The 17940-nt window shown below is 40.1% G+C and overlaps 2 protein-coding genes across 5 annotated transcripts in view; both read right to left on the bottom strand.

The window, feature by feature from the left end:
- The window catches only part of hook3 (hook microtubule-tethering protein 3), a 31101-nt gene extending 23125 nt beyond the window's left edge, over positions 1 to 7976 (bottom strand). For all 3 annotated transcript variants that reach the window (XM_049603793.1, XM_049603792.1, XM_049603791.1), the window contains exon 1: positions 7796 to 7976. In XM_049603793.1, the coding sequence (XP_049459750.1) occupies positions 7796 to 7852 (57 nt within the window). In that variant the 5' untranslated portion in view covers positions 7853 to 7976. The remainder of the gene's footprint in view (positions 1 to 7795) is intronic.
- A 3028-nt stretch (positions 7977 to 11004) lies between these two features.
- Positions 11005 to 16993, bottom strand: rnf170 (ring finger protein 170). 2 transcript variants are annotated; one of them, XM_049603807.1, is made up of 7 exons: positions 16664 to 16993; positions 15178 to 15333; positions 14545 to 14620; positions 13739 to 13853; positions 12876 to 12949; positions 12496 to 12627; positions 11005 to 12222 (listed from the first exon to the last, which is right to left on the bottom strand). In XM_049603807.1, the coding sequence occupies exons 2-7, from the start codon at positions 15315 to 15317 to the stop codon at positions 11953 to 11955; spliced, it is 807 nt and encodes a 268-aa protein (XP_049459764.1). In that variant the 5' UTR covers positions 15318 to 15333; positions 16664 to 16993; the 3' UTR covers positions 11005 to 11952. The 2 variants fall into 2 exon arrangements, with proteins under 2 accessions (XP_049459764.1, XP_049459763.1); XM_049603806.1 differs by having other exon boundaries at positions 11006 to 12222; positions 16752 to 16991.
- Positions 16994 to 17940: the final 947 nt, after the last annotated feature.

The raw sequence follows: 17940 nt of genomic DNA, 5'->3' as shown, positions 1-17940 counted from the left end.
ATCTTTTTTTTCCTCACTTGTAGCCGTCTTCGTGACATGTCATTGTTCACTTTCCATCCCTCATATCCTTCTCTACCGCTTTTCTCCAGGCTGAATGTCTGTTGCTCAGATAGAAGTGAATATCTTTCTACATGCCAGCATTCCATGTGCTAAAGGAGGGGAAATTGAGAGCAGGAATGGTGGAATTCTGACAGGAAGAAAATGACGAGGTTTAAATTCTGCCTGCGCGTCAATCCATTGGTCTCACTTTTCATTACGTGGCTCAACGTGCAGCTCCTAAGCCCTTATTCACAGATTTACCAAGAGCACACAAGATTCTGCAGATTGGCCAACTGGTATGAGAAGCCAATCATAAACCAGGAACACAGGTTATATACCGGATGAAGGGTTTATCCTGAATCTGCATGAAGAAACTGGGTTGAAATAGATGGAGCAGTGTTTTAAGTTAATATATGCACATATTCACAGGAACTCGTATCTTGAGCCTGTCATTGTTTCCATCCAACAAACAACTCAGTCAAAGTTCATATGACTGGAAGAAAATCGGGTGCAAGTGTTGGCTTGGCAATAATATGTCATTTGACTTGGTGCTGTCTTCACCGCCATAAAACTACTGGCTGTAGAACAAATCTTCTTAAAATAAACATGATGCAAGAATATCATCTCTGACTGCTGTGTCACCATGATATGAGTATTTGTTTTGAGCAGATTTTAAAAAAGAGGTGAAGAAGAGGACATTCGAGACTGTACACAGGACACACCATGACACTCAAAACAACAGCCACACTTCCATCTTCTTCATATAACCTTAATGTGCTTTTTAAATGTTTCTAAAATGTTTTAACTGCTGACATGAAGTGTACTACCTCTGCTTAAATGTGAACCTTTAAGTTGTTTGCCTTTTTACCTTTATGTCTTATGTAAAACTGATCCAACAACAAAAAAAGCAGTTAAAAATGCCCAAAGGTAGTTCAGATCCAGTTCTTACCCTAACGACGAACATCTGCTCAAAGTTTCCTACATTGTTGCTGAATGACTGTGTGTATGACGGCTTTCAAATGACTGCCTTGTCAACCAGATGACACCATCCTACATCTGATCTAAAAATATCTGTGTTATTATTCCTATTCCTACTAACTAGCTATCAATTTGTTTAGGTAGTCATGCATCAATGAGATAGCTCCTCTGTCTAGTAGGCAGCCAGGAGCTCAAGCCAACCACTGGCCCAGAGCCAACACAAAACAATACCCCTGATTACGTAACACTACAGTGACAAGTGAGACACTGAGAAAATCTTACCTGCTCCAATTACCCTGCCAAATTTATACTACAGTCTAAAATGTATATTTTATACCACAATCAGGGGGTCAAATGACATCGGCCTAAGGACCAAGGGGGGCCTGTGCAAAGGTCTAAATGGGATCAAGTACGATAATTTACTTTACTTGTATCACTGATAGCACTGTACCCAACTCAGGATTATGCCAGACTAATCAGATTTGGGTGCTGAATACGAATATCACTTCAAGTTCAACAAGGATCAGTGGGATGAACCTAACAATGCTAAAGGCAGTCAGATATGTGCAACAACAGTTATGCAAACACTAGATATTAAACAAAAGCCAAACTGTATCGTATTAGGTTGCTGTGAGCTATAAATTCAACACTTCTATGCAGAAGTTGGAAAATAAAGTCATTTCAGAACCTTACACAATAAATCCTCTCCTCCTTCATGCAGCTGCGCCTGTGTATGCAGCAGCCTGTATCAAAGAGCAGCGTGATAGTGAGAAGCGCTCACTCTGCAGCAAAACCAGGGGAGCGAAAAATCCCCGGGAGTGCACTGCACACTAACTGTAACTGGCAAAAAAAAGAAAATAATAATAATCTGCTCGACTTAAAACCTGGGGCAGCCCTAATCACTGACAGTACAAAGTTTATGTGTTTGCATGATTGTCATCATTAAAACACACCAAAAATCCAGGGCTAAAAACAAAGCCTGAGTACAGAGAGAACAAAAAGTGGCCAAATTTCTGACCCAAACAAATGTGAAGAAGCACCAGGTGTGACAGGGGAACCTGAATGTTGCAAAGGTGAGATGCTAGGCAGACTAGCAAATAAAACCTGCTGTAACAGGTTCTGTTTTTAAGTTAGAGTGAAAATACTAAATGACCTAAGACATATATTAGTGTCTACTATGTCATGCTATCTTGTTGGGAAGGTGCTAAATAAGGCTCCAAAATTAGGCTAAATTTGGGCAGGGTAAAAAGTGGCATCGCCATTTTTAAAACATTTTAACATCTAAAATTCTGCATACATGTACAAGGGTCCTTAAACAGTCTTAGAATTGCATATATCAGGTGTGACTGCAAAGCTGAGACTTTTCTCAATTCAGCCCAACTCCCATTCTTTGTTAGTTCTTATAGTAGCCATTTGTGACCACTGTGCCCTCACTGTGTAAAATGACCTACTGTGACCTCCAGGACAAAAATGGCCTCAGGAAACTTTACGAACACAAACTAGAGACCTAAGAGGATGTATGGCTTCATATGTATGGGGTTATTTTTAATGGCTGGTCTGACCACAATGAAAAAACACGCTTTCCTGTGATGCCACATTATCTTATAGAGTGGGTTACTATGTTGACTTCCTGTGTTTACGTACAAGAACACAATACTGGCAAGCAAAATGGCACTGTAACTTAATACACATTAGAGCGGATGGCGTGATGAAACTATAGGCATCAAATAATGTTGCATTAAATTGGCATTTCAGGTCAGAAAACACCATACAAAACACATTATAAACATCTAAGGAACACAAAATTATACATTACACTATCTGGGACACTGCAACAGGAGAAATGACTCCTTTTCTCCTGGAGTGCCACAGTGCTAAAATAAATCAAAATGAGCAACATGGTAAAAATGGTGATGGCTCTCCACCACAGCAACATTTGGTCTGCATCATTTCCTTCTGCAGGAAAGAGGTGGCAGGAAAGAAAACAGAGCCCCAAACAAACACACAGATGACCCACAAAGGCCTTGACAGACACAATTCTCCAAACATGGCAGCATGACAACCAGTCTACGGCTCTCTACAGACTGTAATAAAGCCTGTCTGAGGAGGAAATGAATCAGTGGCCCTTGACTGGAGCTTAATATCAGGTTTGAACATCAACCAACACCTATGTTAGCTGGCGCTGATCAGTTCAGGTAATTGGGGTCCAACACGCCCAAAGCTGTCGCATTTCGTAGACTGACTGACCGACAGTATCGTGTCCACTTTTAGCAGGGCTCCGTGCCTTTTTTTACACCCTTTACAAGTATTGTCCGCAATAGGTTCTCAGGGCCACATAAGCGCCTCATGCTTGACTGCATGTTAGGTCAACAAACCTGTGGTACACATACCACTGGATTACAAAGCCTTCAAACAGAACATATGCCCATGTGACATCTCTTGAAAAGCCACAGTAGAGCAGTGCTGGTGAGTTGCTTTATGCCGTGTAGGACACTGTGCAGGCACCAGCTATCTGTGAAAGAAGCCCCCCTTTTGCCAGCTCTGTTTTAATTACTGCTGGAACACAAAATGCACTTTTAGGGGTTCATTATTTGTGTCACACTCAGTGCCTTAAATGCCAATCAGAAATCAGGTCCATTAAGACATGGCCATAACTGTCAATTGGCCTTTGATGATAGTTGATTGTCCTAGCGCCCAATGAGAGCTGGACCATTTTATTAAAATCAACATGATTATAAAAATAAAAACCTTTCTTTAATTAGTTTTGCTGGCTGAATCAAGCTGCCAATTAGGATAATTTGATAAATACAGTGTTGAAACTCAATGTCCTCTGGCAACGTTTATTCCTTGTGCTACACTTTTGAGCTGTTGTTCTGGGGCCAAAGGTCACTGGCCTGCAGCCCACAGTGTAAAGGGATTAATAGGAGATATTCACTTGTTGATTTCAGCTATAACATCAGCAGTCTTCTCAGACAGCTCTGGGCTAAGCCATGTCCTGCATGTCATCATGACCACCTCCAAATCAGTTTGTTATGATATATTAATCACCAAACCTTGAAGCACTGACTGCCGAGTAAAAGGAGGTCAACATCAACCACTTCTGAAACCAACCACAAAATATTGCTTATGCAGCATATTCTTTATCACAGATTACAGAATGTCAACCGCAGAACATTTTATTCTATTTTATCTGCACAGTATCTTAGGTCCTGTAAGTGCCCAATCCAAGTCTATAAACTGAAATGTGATGATTGAAAACCAATTAATCTGGAAACAAAGCATCATGTGATCTGAGGGATTTTGAAATTCTAGTTCAGCAAGATTTGCTCATGTACCACGGTCTTACCAGATTACATACAGGCTGCTTTGATCACGTCATCCATAGCAATCTGATAAAAGGGCAGATAAGAGAGCTCAATGGAGTTTAACTGAAAGACGTTCAAGAGACACTGCCTGGATTACAATGGGGATTGTCCTCTAAAACTAATACCTTCATTGAAAAATGACAATGTGAATGAGGCCTAAACAGTTTGTACAATGGACAACAATTTCGTGGCAGTACACACAGGGCCACAAAATAGTAGGCTATATAAACACGAGAAATTCAGCGTCAACTAAATTTCTTATCTATTAGAAATTAGTGTGTGTTCATTTATGAAAAACCACAGACTTAAACCAGTGAAACAAAAACAATATCCATGAAAATACTGACACTATGGATATACACAAATCAGACAGGGCAGCCTGAAAAAGGAAACCGACACCTAAGAGTTTGTGGAAACAGTTCGGAAAGGATACTATCGAGCTGTGGAAAAAGTGTGTGTCACACAACTAGGACTGGTGATCATTGTGAAGTGGAAATTCGTCCCTTTAAACTGTATGTCCACATTAGGGTTGCATCATGCAGTGCATCAGTCAGCTCTTAGGTTTGATTATATGTGTTTCTCCTAAAGGAAGAACAGCATACCAATGCCATTCGTGCCAACTTTAAGAGGAACAGTGAATGTGCATGTGGTGCCCGTTGAAGTGGTTTCGGCTACAAAAATATGTACTACAAAAATAACCATGCCACAATGCAACCAATGCACCTAGTCGCTTTGGTGATGTGCAAGCAGCGCATCATTACAGTGTAAGGCATGAGTGAGCCATAAATGTCAGACATGATTCTTTTTAAGCTGTCTTGTCTGTAGGAAATGCTTAATTACTTTAATTGAAGCACAATGTGTAATTACAAGACAGTTTATGCAGCTACAGCCATGTCAAGAGCTCTGCTTTATTGAAATCAATATTTTTCTTGGATACCAAATATACTATTCTAGGCACAAAGATTTTGGTAAACAAGGAAAAACTGTATTTTCTGTCCAGTGACTGACTACAGTGTCATGAGATGTCAATGTATCACTTGCATCTCGTTATCTTATTAGACAAACGGGTTTACGTAACAGGCAAGAGCCACTGGATGAAAAAAATGTCTGACAGCAGATAAACTCTAAAGTCACGTCAAAGACTAACTGGCACTTGGCTGACATCTGGATATACTTTCCACACTGGTACCATGAAATGAGTCGTGCCTACAGGTCAGGATGGGATGATTTACAATTTTATCTTGGATGGCGATAAAAAACACTCACAACAAGTTAATTGAGGTGAATTTCCATTATTTGGATAATCAAGAATATTATGTCCTGCAGCACCCTGTGACTGCTGGGCAACCAATGATAAAGAGACTCTGCAAATAAAGGCTGCAAACGCTATTTAAAATTGTTTTTCCCTAAAAAGGTTGTTCACTAAAAAAAACAATGTGTGTCCTTATCTGTGATACAATAGAAATATGTTTCTTCACAAAATGTCACATTAAGTGATTTCCTGTATGTTTTAGTGCCACTTTAAGAGTTTTAAGCAAACATATGAAGATAATATCATGAATCGCAATTATTTTAGCCAGGAAAATTGTTACATGGAAGTTTTGTATCGTCCCTTGGTGTAGGTATGATACCTTGATTGCAATCCCTAAAACGTCCTTTATACTTTTATGGTTGGATGATGAACAACCAGGAATACTAACGACTGGGTACTGAAAAGACGGAGAATTAAAAACTGATGTACCAAAAGCTTTGACTGTCTGATCATAATGGTAATCTTGGTTACCCCTCTCCCCACACCCTCATTTTAAATTGACATTTTTGGCAATTTCAGACTATTCATTTCTTGTGTGGCTGCTCGTGTTAAATCACATTTAAAAGAAAAGTTAAGCAAGATATGCTGAACTTATTTTGCCAGAAGACTTTTATTTGAACAGAATATTATTAAGGGGAGCATCACATTATGTATGTGGATGAGACAGCCATTCTGACCAAATACTACAATCATAAATACACTAACTTAGTACTGTGGCTTCTTATATTGCTGTAATTAATGTATTTATTATATGATATAATATAACGAATAAGCCACTACTTAGACGGAGCTTTGAGTTTTTCAGTATCCCTTCAATCAAAACAACTCGGACCTCTTATTGCACTAATGCAGACACAGTTGCCTCGTTATCTCCACTGCTGTTCCATAAGAGATACAGTACAATCTCATGCGCTTTAATTACAATCAGTCACACTCACTGCTGTGACTTCACAGAAAACAGGTATGTGAGGAATGTCTGCCAGCCACATCGACTAGGAACATGAAGAAATGACATTCTGAGTTGCCATACATGAGCCAAGCTGTGACAATAAGAGGAGGGGGCAACAGTGATGCATGTAAATGTCACTGTTAGCACACCCACTGAGAGACCTACTCCTCAGTTTCAATCTATTATTAATTTCAAGCATGATTAGGTACATTACATGTAAATAAGCACATTACTATGCACTATGGACATTTAATGCATGCCATTGGTGTATAGTGAAAACCTCTGCACAGTTTCCATCACATGCCATGTCAGCAAATCCATTCACAGTTCTGACATCTGAGTAAAACATCACAAATACACTTTTCCTTATCAATAAGATCCTGGACTTTTCTGGACTCATGTCACTCTTCAGATGTGTGGTATGACCAGTGGATATCATATTCACATCAGCATTTTTTTCACAGACTTGAACCACGTCTGCTCTATGTTTATCAAAGCATTAAACAATGTAAACATGCACCAATCGGTAGCATGTGATCCTGCAACCTAGTGCCTTTCCCACTTGATATCTGTTTGCAAGCTTTGACTAGAAACATCCAGGGTAACGTCGACGTTATGTATCCAAGCCAAGGAGGCTACCCTGTATTTGACGTGTCTGATCGAGAGGAATGGGGAAGGGAAAGCGGACATGCTGATATATTGGTCAACAATGACAGGAATTCAGACTCAAAGCAGACACCAGGCTGTAGCGTTTTCGGCTCAATCCAGAGGAAAAAAGCCTTCGCTAAAGAAGCGGTGAACCATAACAAGGCCAACGTCTCTGCCGTCTGATCCCCTTCGTTACAAGATACAAAAGAGCATTGGGAAAGTTGAGCTAGCTAAATAAATACCCCTTTGTACAGGGCTAGCGCCGAAATTGCAATCTTGACTGTGTAGGTGTTTTTCTGGCGACACATCAGCAGCTAAAGCAGCAAACAGCTGGCCTGCATACGTAACCAACGGGAGCCCGTGTCATTTTCCTCTAGCATGCTAATGCTCGCCCGCTAGCTAACCGAGCTAGCATTAGCTTTGTATGCTAGCTAGCGTCGCCGGCGCCGGACAACTGTCTGTCAGTGGAAAGAACCACCCAAAACTTCATATTTTATCACCTACCCATGTCAGGAGGCTTTCACACAACTCCATTCGATCCAAGGACCCCGTTGTAGTCATCGTTACCTAATGTAAACCGACTTTGTGTGGTGAACAGAGCCTGAAGTTAACAGTCGGCTTCATGTACTCCCGAGATCTCTGGGTGTCTCGCAATCCGTCAGCCAATAGTCGGGTTCGCTGCTTCGCTTGTCCGGCGTCTGCCAGAGGAGGGCTGTGTGGGCGGAGTCTGCAACGCATAAAGGAAAACTCCCACTATTAAAGGAAAAAAACTCAAAGAAATTTTGCTGATGGCCTTGAATGACGCATAAAAGGTGTTGACTGTGCAGTGTATTTTCTTATAGCTCCTCCAGAAGCAAAAAAAGGCACTTGCTTACAGGGCTGAATTCACCTGGAGCAAAAACGAGCCTCCACAAAACAGAGCCTCATGTTTAGGGAAAAATGCTGAGGAAACCTTTGGCCAAAATAAACAAAAAAATCATCAAATAACCACAAAGTAGTCTAACTGCCACAAAGACAATTTGGGCCGGTGTTGCCTCTTTGTGCTCTAATTAGGGCTGGGTATCTATACCCAGTGGTACAGTGGTAGGTGATGACATGGGTGTCCATCTTGGAAGATGGGTGGGTTACAGAGGAGGAAGTGGGTATACACTAGTTTATATTGCAATGGCTTTTTGGCTGATGGGTAGGTATCCTGTAAATAGCCATAAAAAGCCAGGGTATACCCCATGTGCCTGCATAAATCCTCAACTTCACTGCTGCTGATACCTATAAGGTATCACTAGGGGTTTGCTTGTAAGGTATCGACCACAACAACCCAACACTAAAACTTCTAAAGTCAAATGATACCTGTATCAGACACCTTTTGAATCCATTCATTTATTGTCCATAACTGCTTATCCAGTTCAGGGTTGTGGGTGTGCTAGGGCCTATCCCAGCTGATACTGGGCGAGAGGCAGGGTACATCCTGGACAGGTTGCAAGACTATCACTGGGCTGACCCATAGGGACTAATAGAGACTAACTTGTACGTCTTTGGACTGGGAGGCAGCAAAAGAACTCTGGGAACATGCAAACTCCTCACAGAAGGAGCTCCCAGAGCCCTCTTGCTGTGAGGCGGCAACACCATGCCTCCCCTTTCTGAATCCAGATCTAGAAAAAATAAGCTTTTGGTAGGGTTTTGCTCACAGCCAATCACCGCAAGCATGCTTTGATTTAATGCAACATGTGGTTGGCCCACTACTGCAGCAGCTACAACACATATTCAGTCAAGCATGCCTAGATGCCACCAAAACGTTATAAAGTATGGCTATACTACGCACCTGTGATGTGTGGTGACATTTTATACAACTGAATGCTTACATTCCCCTGATGGGTACTGAATGAAGGAGAAACGAAAGGTTTTAAATTCAGTGCTCCATTGGTAACAATATCACTTCAGGGGTATTGGTATCTTAATCTCCTAAACAGTACTCAGCCCTACCTGTAATCTAGGTTTGCTCTCTTGTGGCAGGAGCAGAGAAAGAAAATACATTAATGGTCTTTGTAAGCACAAATAACATTTAAATGTTAGGAGTCACCCAAAATAGTTAATAAGGGCAGTCGTTCCCAACCTGGGTAGCAAGGTAAATTTGAGGGGTCATGAGATAATTACTAGCACAGGAAAGCAGAAAACATAATTATGCTACACAAAATTAAATTCCTCAAATCTGTGCTTCTTCTTGTTAATTACTGGATGTTTCATCTTCAGCTCTCTAAAATAATATTCCGTTAATACCAGGAAAAAATGAAGCCATGGATTTACAGCCAAAATGGAGGTGGTCTACAGTATGAATAACAGTCTCATCTACTCCCTTTTATTGAAGCGTCAGAGCCAAGTTTTGGGAAAGTGCACAGCTGACTCACTTCTGTGGAAAGATGGGAGGTTGTGCTCAGAGACTGTAGAGTCTGTATGATGCTTGGACAGATTTTTCTGGAGCATCAGATGACCATCAAACTCAATTAATAGTGATGTTGAGTATCTAGACTGACACTGGAGCTGTGTTTTCAAAATTGTTTTTAGGGGGAATCCCTATGCAGATCACACTAATGCACTGACTCTTAAAGCCTTCACAGTATTTTCCCACCAGGACAAGACTCTCACCTAACCAGTTCTCAGCTGGAGAGCACCAGATGCATTCACAACACATGTTGCTGTCACTAGCTTCAGATTGGCTATCAAAAACAAAAAGGGTGGCGGTTGCTCCAACGCCCCAGAGACAAACTACAGGAGACACGAATCCATAACGACAGGGAAAAGGCATGACACAGCCCGGTATGTGCCGCAGCTTGAAATAGGACATTCCAACACAAGACTGAAGGTCCCATTTTAGGTGATCTGAGGCTGTCAGACAAACTGAATGAATTTTACAGTTGACTGTTGATCTGCAACACGAGCCTCAGCCTCCATCTTCTTCTACTATTCATAAACATGAAGGCCAGTCCATGCTCAGCAAATAGAGCCCCAAGAAAGCAAATGGTTTGGATACAGTTTCAGATACCACTCCGAAGCAGCCATTTTCAGACTCAGGGGTCAGGACCCCACATGAACTGGCAGTAATGTTGGGGGGCAGGAACAGGAAAAATATAAATCTACAAGTAGAAGACTCTTGATTGTCTCTACTTTGCTTCCTCCACAGAAAATACATAATCATTTTTGGCCTCTCTTGTGATAAACTCATAATGTAATAAAAATCTAAAGGGGTCACCAGTTGAAACGGTTGAAAATAAGTGTACACTATATTTGGAATATTTTGACCACTTTACCTTGGTGCCAGACAGCGATTCAGATGGGGAACTGAAACTGTTATGTTGCTCTCTTAAAAGCCAGCACAACTGAGAAAACAGTAATTGTATCAGACAACAGTAACATTGCTGAATTCAGGAGCTGCTGGTCTACTGTTGCCTTGGTTGTTATTATTAAGTGACTTACTATAATTACTGTTTTTCTCAATGGAGTCTGGTGGCTTTGATGAGAGCACAGAAATAGACTTAGCTTTCGTGAGGGTACTCCTGTCTGGTTCTCCAAACGAGGGATGTGCCGATTGTCATCCACTGTAGGTAATACACCTACTACAGAGTACCTCATACATGCCCACTTCAAAAGATCCGAACTACTCCTTCACATTTCATTTTTAAATGTTAACTTTTTACTAACAGGTTAAGTAGGACATTAATGTTCCAAAAATGTATTGGAGAATCTAAAAAGTCTTGTGACTGAGCCTGATTAAGACTGTAAGATCTGCACAGAAGACAAACATCCAAACTCCCCATTATCTTTTAAGTGGCAAGGTAAGTAAACATTCACAAGTTGAGCAAGTTTACATTCAACATGACCTTTAAGTGCTCTTTGACACCTTAGGGTTGCCTTCTTTTTAGGATCAATTATCTGCCAACTGAGGAGTTATCATGCAACAGTCAGGTTGTCCTGTGCGTCGTCAGTTCACATGGACACATGCAGAAAGGTTGAGATTTCAGCAACTGATCAATAAATGTAAACAGCTGGGAGTAAAATGATTCAGTGAGTTCCACACAAGCATGAAAAGTGCCTTTCAAGTCATTATGAATATGCATAGGTTACTGAAATAAGTGCATCATCAGTTTAATTGGCCAGACAGGCTGTAGTAGTCGCAGTAAGGTGGTTCCAGTAAAACAAATTCTTTAAATGCACATAATCAAGACACTGCCATTAATACAGTACATTCAAGATCACGTTATGTTACACAATTGTCTCCATTATGATGATATGCACATTGACCAAATACCTGCTTTTGGCAATACTGTCATAGAATTGGCTGGCAGTAATTCTGGTCGTTCAAGTGAATGGACCAAAACAATTTCCCAGGCCTACTGCAGAGTCTGATAGAGCCAGACGCAGCCATCCTTATGCCGTATTGTTGTTCGCCTCTATGTCATTCAGTCTATGAACCTTTATGATTTCTATACACAGAGTCAACATTCAGAGTTCACCCCTCTCCGATGATTAAGTCACATCTCAGGATTCAAAGTAAACCTCTCTGAGAGAACCAGCATTATTGATCAACTGTCAATGTCCACCTCAGATGCTGCGTTCACTCTTTCCGATTCTGGTACGAGCAAGCCAAGGCGACTTTTATGAGTCAACACCTAGCCATTCAGTCTTTGTGTAACCACCTCTCTGTACATGATAGAGATGTAAACAAAGAGAAGCAGGATCACAAAGAAATCGTCCATGAATCCCAGGAGGCCGAAAAGTGCCTCAGGGAGGATGTCGAGCGGCGAGGCCAGGTAGGTGAGTGCTCCCACTAGGCAGAGAAGAATTCGAATCCTGAACATCCAGAAGAGGCCACCCACAGAGAACATCTCCCTGAAGGCATGACGAAGCAGGGTGGGCACATCTCGCAGCCTGTCCATATACTGAGAAGACAGAGGAGAGAAAATATTATGAGAAGTTCTATTTATACTCCCCTGATTATAATGCACAGCACAAGTCAATATCTCATTTGCATGCTTGTATCTTTTACCAGCAAAGGCACAGATTACAGAGTGTGGAGAAAAATTAATAAGAAAATTGTGTTTTAATACTGAAGCAAAGTTTTGATACTGCTATTAACATATTTGAATAACTGTTGTAACAGGACAACAAAACTGTTTCTAGCAGTAATATGTATCTGTTTGCAGTGTACCCACAGATCTTGGCTGGCCTGAGAACCTGCGGTTGTAATCGTTAATGTCTGATAATATCAGCTGGGGTTCTGCCTCGCCATCTTGGACCCTCTGAGGACTGGCATGCTCATGAAATAGTGGGAAGAGCAACGTTACCTGGACAGGGGTGAGGAAAAAACAACTTGACATTAGACATGACAAAAAGGAATTCTGTGGCATATACTTAAATGAACAGTGACAGAAAACAAAATTAAAGGTATTTTAGAAGTAGAGACAAACATGACAAGAAGTCCTAACAGATGAACAATCTGGAAGCAAGCAGCACTCAAAGCTACATGTAAACCTGGTATCTCACATAACATAAAAGCTCAGGTTAACGACTCTACATCCAACATTAGTCTCACCATTTGTCTGCAGATGGGGCAGTTAATAGCACCCAGCCATGTGCCATACCTCCAGTAGGCTATAATGCAGGAGCCTATGCAGGAAGAAGACAGCACTTTACAACATGAACCCAGCATTAGCACAAATAAAAGAATTTTTAAGTATTTTAGACATGCTCTCCTGAGACCCTAGCTTTTGTTTGGTGTGCATTTTTAATTCCTCCTAGCTATTTGGGATCAGTAGGACCCGATAAGTATTAAAAACTAAACATTGTCAACGATAATTCAGTCCCAATGCCCTCAAATGAGTACTTCCTTATTAACAGTGTCTAAACTTGTTACTGTTGCTAAATATGGACAAATGTGTTGCCATATCAAACTACGAGCATTATTCATTACAAATAACCAAGTTTTAACCGCACAATGTGATCAGGTTTTGGACCCACTTTTGTGTCAAGATCGGCTGCAGACTGACTTGGCAGAGATGGCTGCCATCTTGTTTGTAGATGGATTAGTGTATTGTGCTCTTACTACCAAAAGATGGCAAAAAAGGGTCCATGAACGAGGACAACAGGCTTGAGATAAGTAGAAAAAAGTATAAGGTCAAGTAAACCCAAAATGTGAAGTCCTCATATGTATACACAGTCTCAGGAGGATATACTCCTCAGTTATCTTTGATCAATTTTAATTTTTGCAACTGAATTCTACATTTATTCTGACTTTTAAGTATCTATAGCTAAGCCATGTCAGCTTATGCTAACAGAATACAGCTAAGAAAACATACCCAGAAGTGACAATAACCAATTTGCTTCAAAATTTCTCTCCGTTTTAAAATGTATAAGTTCAGTTTTGCTGCATGACCGGAATCTGCACAACAGTCTTACCACAGAAAAGATGTCCACAATTGGTTTCCACAGGCAGAACAGCCTGCTGTAAACACACAGGACAAGACATGTCCGTGTAATACTGCTGCCTGGCCTCCGCCTGAGGATTTTCATCCTGACAGAATGAAATCAAAAACATAAAAATCAAAAAGAAAAAGCCAGTCATCAATCCTGCAAAACTAGACTTTGCTGCAAAATATATTCAGAGAAGGTAAAGTTTTTCCTTTAAACATGTAGAATTTGTTCATGGTAAATTAAAAAAAAAAAAAAGCCCATTTGCAACTTCCTGTACACTTTTCAATTTACATCCCTGGCTTTCTACTACTTTGTAGCCTAAATAATTAAACAGCGATCTAACACTATACAACTAACACTAAACGCATTTTTATACAATAACAGAGTGTATTATTCTAAGGCTTGCTTCCTTGTTGTTAGATACAGGTAAGATACTAGCATAAAATTACTTTTGGTTCATCTAAAAAATGTGAAAGGAGGGCTGGCCTCCAGATCACAATATGATTTACAAACTGGTTCCTTGCACTGAATTGTGAAATGATACTTTTGCAGGTATTTGAAAACAATTGGGTTCTATTGTTTGACATGACACATAATGTCCAAGGTCTATGTTGATGTCTGATAGAAAGTAGTTGCCCAAAACAGAAAGGTAGTGAAGTTGCAAGGCTTACTATGATCGAACAGTGAATTCATTAAAAAAGATATAATAATTTCAACAGATTTGTTGATTGCATGCCATCTTTGTCAACCATATTTAGGTGGAAGGGCTTGACTTGTGTTTGCCTGCGTACCTGTTCTGTTTGGAGTTGTTGCCGGACGGCTCGAACGTGCTCCTGATTCTCTGGATGGATGTTCTGCTCTTCTTGTCTGCAAAAAACCCAAAACCTAGTATTCCAAAACTGAAACTTATGAGTGTAACAACAGCACATAAAGCTAAGTAAACTGTCAAGATGATTTTTATTTTAATTTAACTAGAAAGCTAATAGAAGACACCAAGCAAAGTTTTGTTACCAGTATTATTTTGTCAGCTACAAGCTGCATTACAAAACAGAATTCTGTTTCACTGTACAACTACATGGGAAAAACCATTTCTATCACACAGTTAAAGATAGCCACTAACAGAAGGAATGGCAACGCACAGAAGAGATGTAAAACAAAGCTTGCAGTGCTGGCTGCCTAAATTTGAATCACGGAAGATTTATAATACAGTACAGCAGTTAAATTAATGTTAATGCCGAGCAGTGCTATCGGGCAAACTAACTGTAAAGACACATTCTCCTATGTGAAAGCTAGCAGGGAAGCTGTGAAACTTATTTATTGGGCAAGCTGTACATGATTAGGTAAAAAGACATGTATTAATTGCTGTTTTCTGTCAACATTTGTGACATTACGTTATATAAATATCATCCTAGGTTTGAATTTACCTGAAGAGCAGAGTGAGGAGGCCTGCGAGGAAGGTGACACTTAGCACCACAACAAATAAGACTTGGTTGCTGACACCTTCAATGAGGGTGTCCTCATCTTGGATCAGGTAGTCCAGATCCCCGCATTGACTGTCCTCCATCACCCACACTCATAGCCTAAACAAAGGGGGGGGGGTTAGCATGTCACTGGACCGCATTCTGCTTTTGATCCCTATCTAATGTAAAATAGTAAAAGAAAAGAACTCTCCTCAAGCCTGAAATGTTATTTAGTATGCATTTAAATTGCTCCTAGTTATTTGGGATCAGCAGGACCCGATAAGTATGAAAAACTTAACATTGTCAACACTAATTAGGCTCTAATGTCCTCAAATGAGACAACAGTAAAGTCCTAGTGTCCTCAAACAAAACGATGATAAAGTCCCAATGTCTTCAGACGAGTACTTCCTAATTAACAGCATCTTGTTACTGTTGCTAAAATGAATCAAATTTGTCACCATACCAAACTATAGATATTATTAAATATAAATAAACACGTTTCAACCATAAAATGTGATCAGGTTTGGACAAGGACAACAGATGTTAGTTAAGCAGAATGAAGTATAAGGTCAAGTAAACCCCAAATGTGATGTCCTCAAGAGAACACAGGATCTAAGGAGGATAAACTGAATTATTACTATGTCCAATATTGATATTATTTGTGGTAGTGTTTCAGTGAGTGTCAACTGCTCTACATAATCTGTAAGTTCTCTAAATACTAGCACACAGCCAACTGCTAATGCTGTTCAGTCCTAGTGTTCACCATTTGAGCTCACTATATAGTCAGCAGTGCTACCAGCTTTCCAAATTACTACACAATGAAGGAATTTTAAGTGAACAAATTGAAAACATAATGGACTTTTAGCAAGAGCTGCACAGAGGAAGAAAACTAGTCTGACATAAGTTATACACTGTCAATGTCCTCAGTGACAGCCAAGTATAAGAAGTCCTGTCATTTCTAACTTATAAAACTGCTTCAACAAATTAAAGGTATGAAACCAAGTGTCATTTTCAGTAATAAGTACAAACCTAGAGTCATTACAGCCTTTTTTCCTTCTACATTAGTTTACCAACCTTAGCTACACCATTACTGTGTCTTGAAGCCTTCTTATCGTTAGCATATCTAACACAACTAGCTAGCATTGCTGGACTTAAATCGCATTTACAATTATTATCAAACCTGACAACGTTACTAGAACCATAACATATCTAGGAGGCTGTTTTTGTTTACTTTCCTGTCACTCTCAACGGGCACTGTCTGTCACAAGCGTACAGTTAAGTTACAGTAACGCACTGCTAGCTAAGTTTAGCGTTAGCATGGAGTAGTTAGCTTTAACTCGCTAATGATGCGTTGTAATTCATCTATGAAAACTGCTGACGTTGCTAGCCAACATTATGTCTTTTCAGGAAGCACAGCCGTCGCTGGACAGTAGCTAGAGATATTACACACCGATAAAAGACAAATAACTGGTCCTGTAAACGCGGGCTCAACCTGGCCATTATGGCTCGGCTCGTAGCTAAATCATAAACATAGCTACCGTTTTGCCTGGTTATCCAACAACGTCTTGGGTCTGACCACTGCGCTTCTGCCAGGAAGCCCTTTCTGTCAGAAATCTGTTCATCTTGAAGCGAAACTTAATCATGAAATCCCTCTCCAACAGGAAGTGATGAAGGCACACTTCTCCCAAAAGCCGACAGAAAAGCGAACACTTGGGAAAAGATGGTCATATACATGGTCATATAAGCCATAGCTATACTAGGTATTACGGTAAGAGCGCGAGTTGAAAAGAAGAGCGGTTCAAGCATAATAGAAGCGCAACGGGCAATTTTACACTAACAGGTCAATCAGAAATAATGAAAAATATGAATAACTACAGAACCAACCAACCAACTAAATAAATACATGAGTGAATAAATAAGTAAATTAAAACAAAATGAATAAACATAAATAAAAAATGAATAATAATTAGGGACTGTTCTTAACTAGTCAGAGAAGGGGGGTGGAGTGACGATTATCAATGAAAAAATCCGCTGAGAGGCTGAGTAGGCTCTTAACTGTGTCACGTTCAAAGAAATCTATGCCGTAGTTCAAAGATGCGTTTTTATGATTTATAACGGGATGAAATTAAATTTTACATGATGTGATGACTCGATTGCAGTTACGGTCAACAAAAAACTCACCTTCTTTGTCTAAAAAGTCGTCACACCATTGAATGAATGGATAAAATAATGTGAAACCACAGCCACGCCTGTGCCAATTACTACTGGAAGTGAACGTGACCAAAAGATTGTGTGCAGCCTAAACAAATAATAAACAACAAGGGTTAAAGACATATTCTGTTCTGGCTCCTACAGGGGGTGTGACTTTTTTTTTTTTTTACCCTCCCCAAAGCTACAAATATATTTCCTTGAGCCTCCCTAAGTGACTGGCAGAAAATGCAGAACCTTCCTTCCATCATAAATTAGTTATTAGAGTTATAAATCTTACCCTTTGATGTTTGAAAGTTAAAAGCTGGGGAAGAAATCCTGGAGTTATTTTTCTTCTTTGGTGTTTTACAGCAGTTGGCATCCTTTACTGCTTATATTCGTAACTGCAAACAATTTATTTTTGGCCAAATATTAAATGACACAAACAATAAAAACATTTTTTGAATGAAATATCCCTATTGTAAGCTGATATTTGGTTATATTTTTTTCTGACTGAAGCCTTGGTTGTACATGATGTGT

The sequence above is a fragment of the Epinephelus fuscoguttatus genome, linkage group LG18, assembly GCF_011397635.1.
Source record: "Epinephelus fuscoguttatus linkage group LG18, E.fuscoguttatus.final_Chr_v1".
Lineage (NCBI taxonomy): Eukaryota > Metazoa > Chordata > Actinopteri > Perciformes > Serranidae > Epinephelus > Epinephelus fuscoguttatus.
Note: the sequence above shows the minus strand (reverse complement) of the source record. Positions and strands in the feature narration are given on the sequence as shown.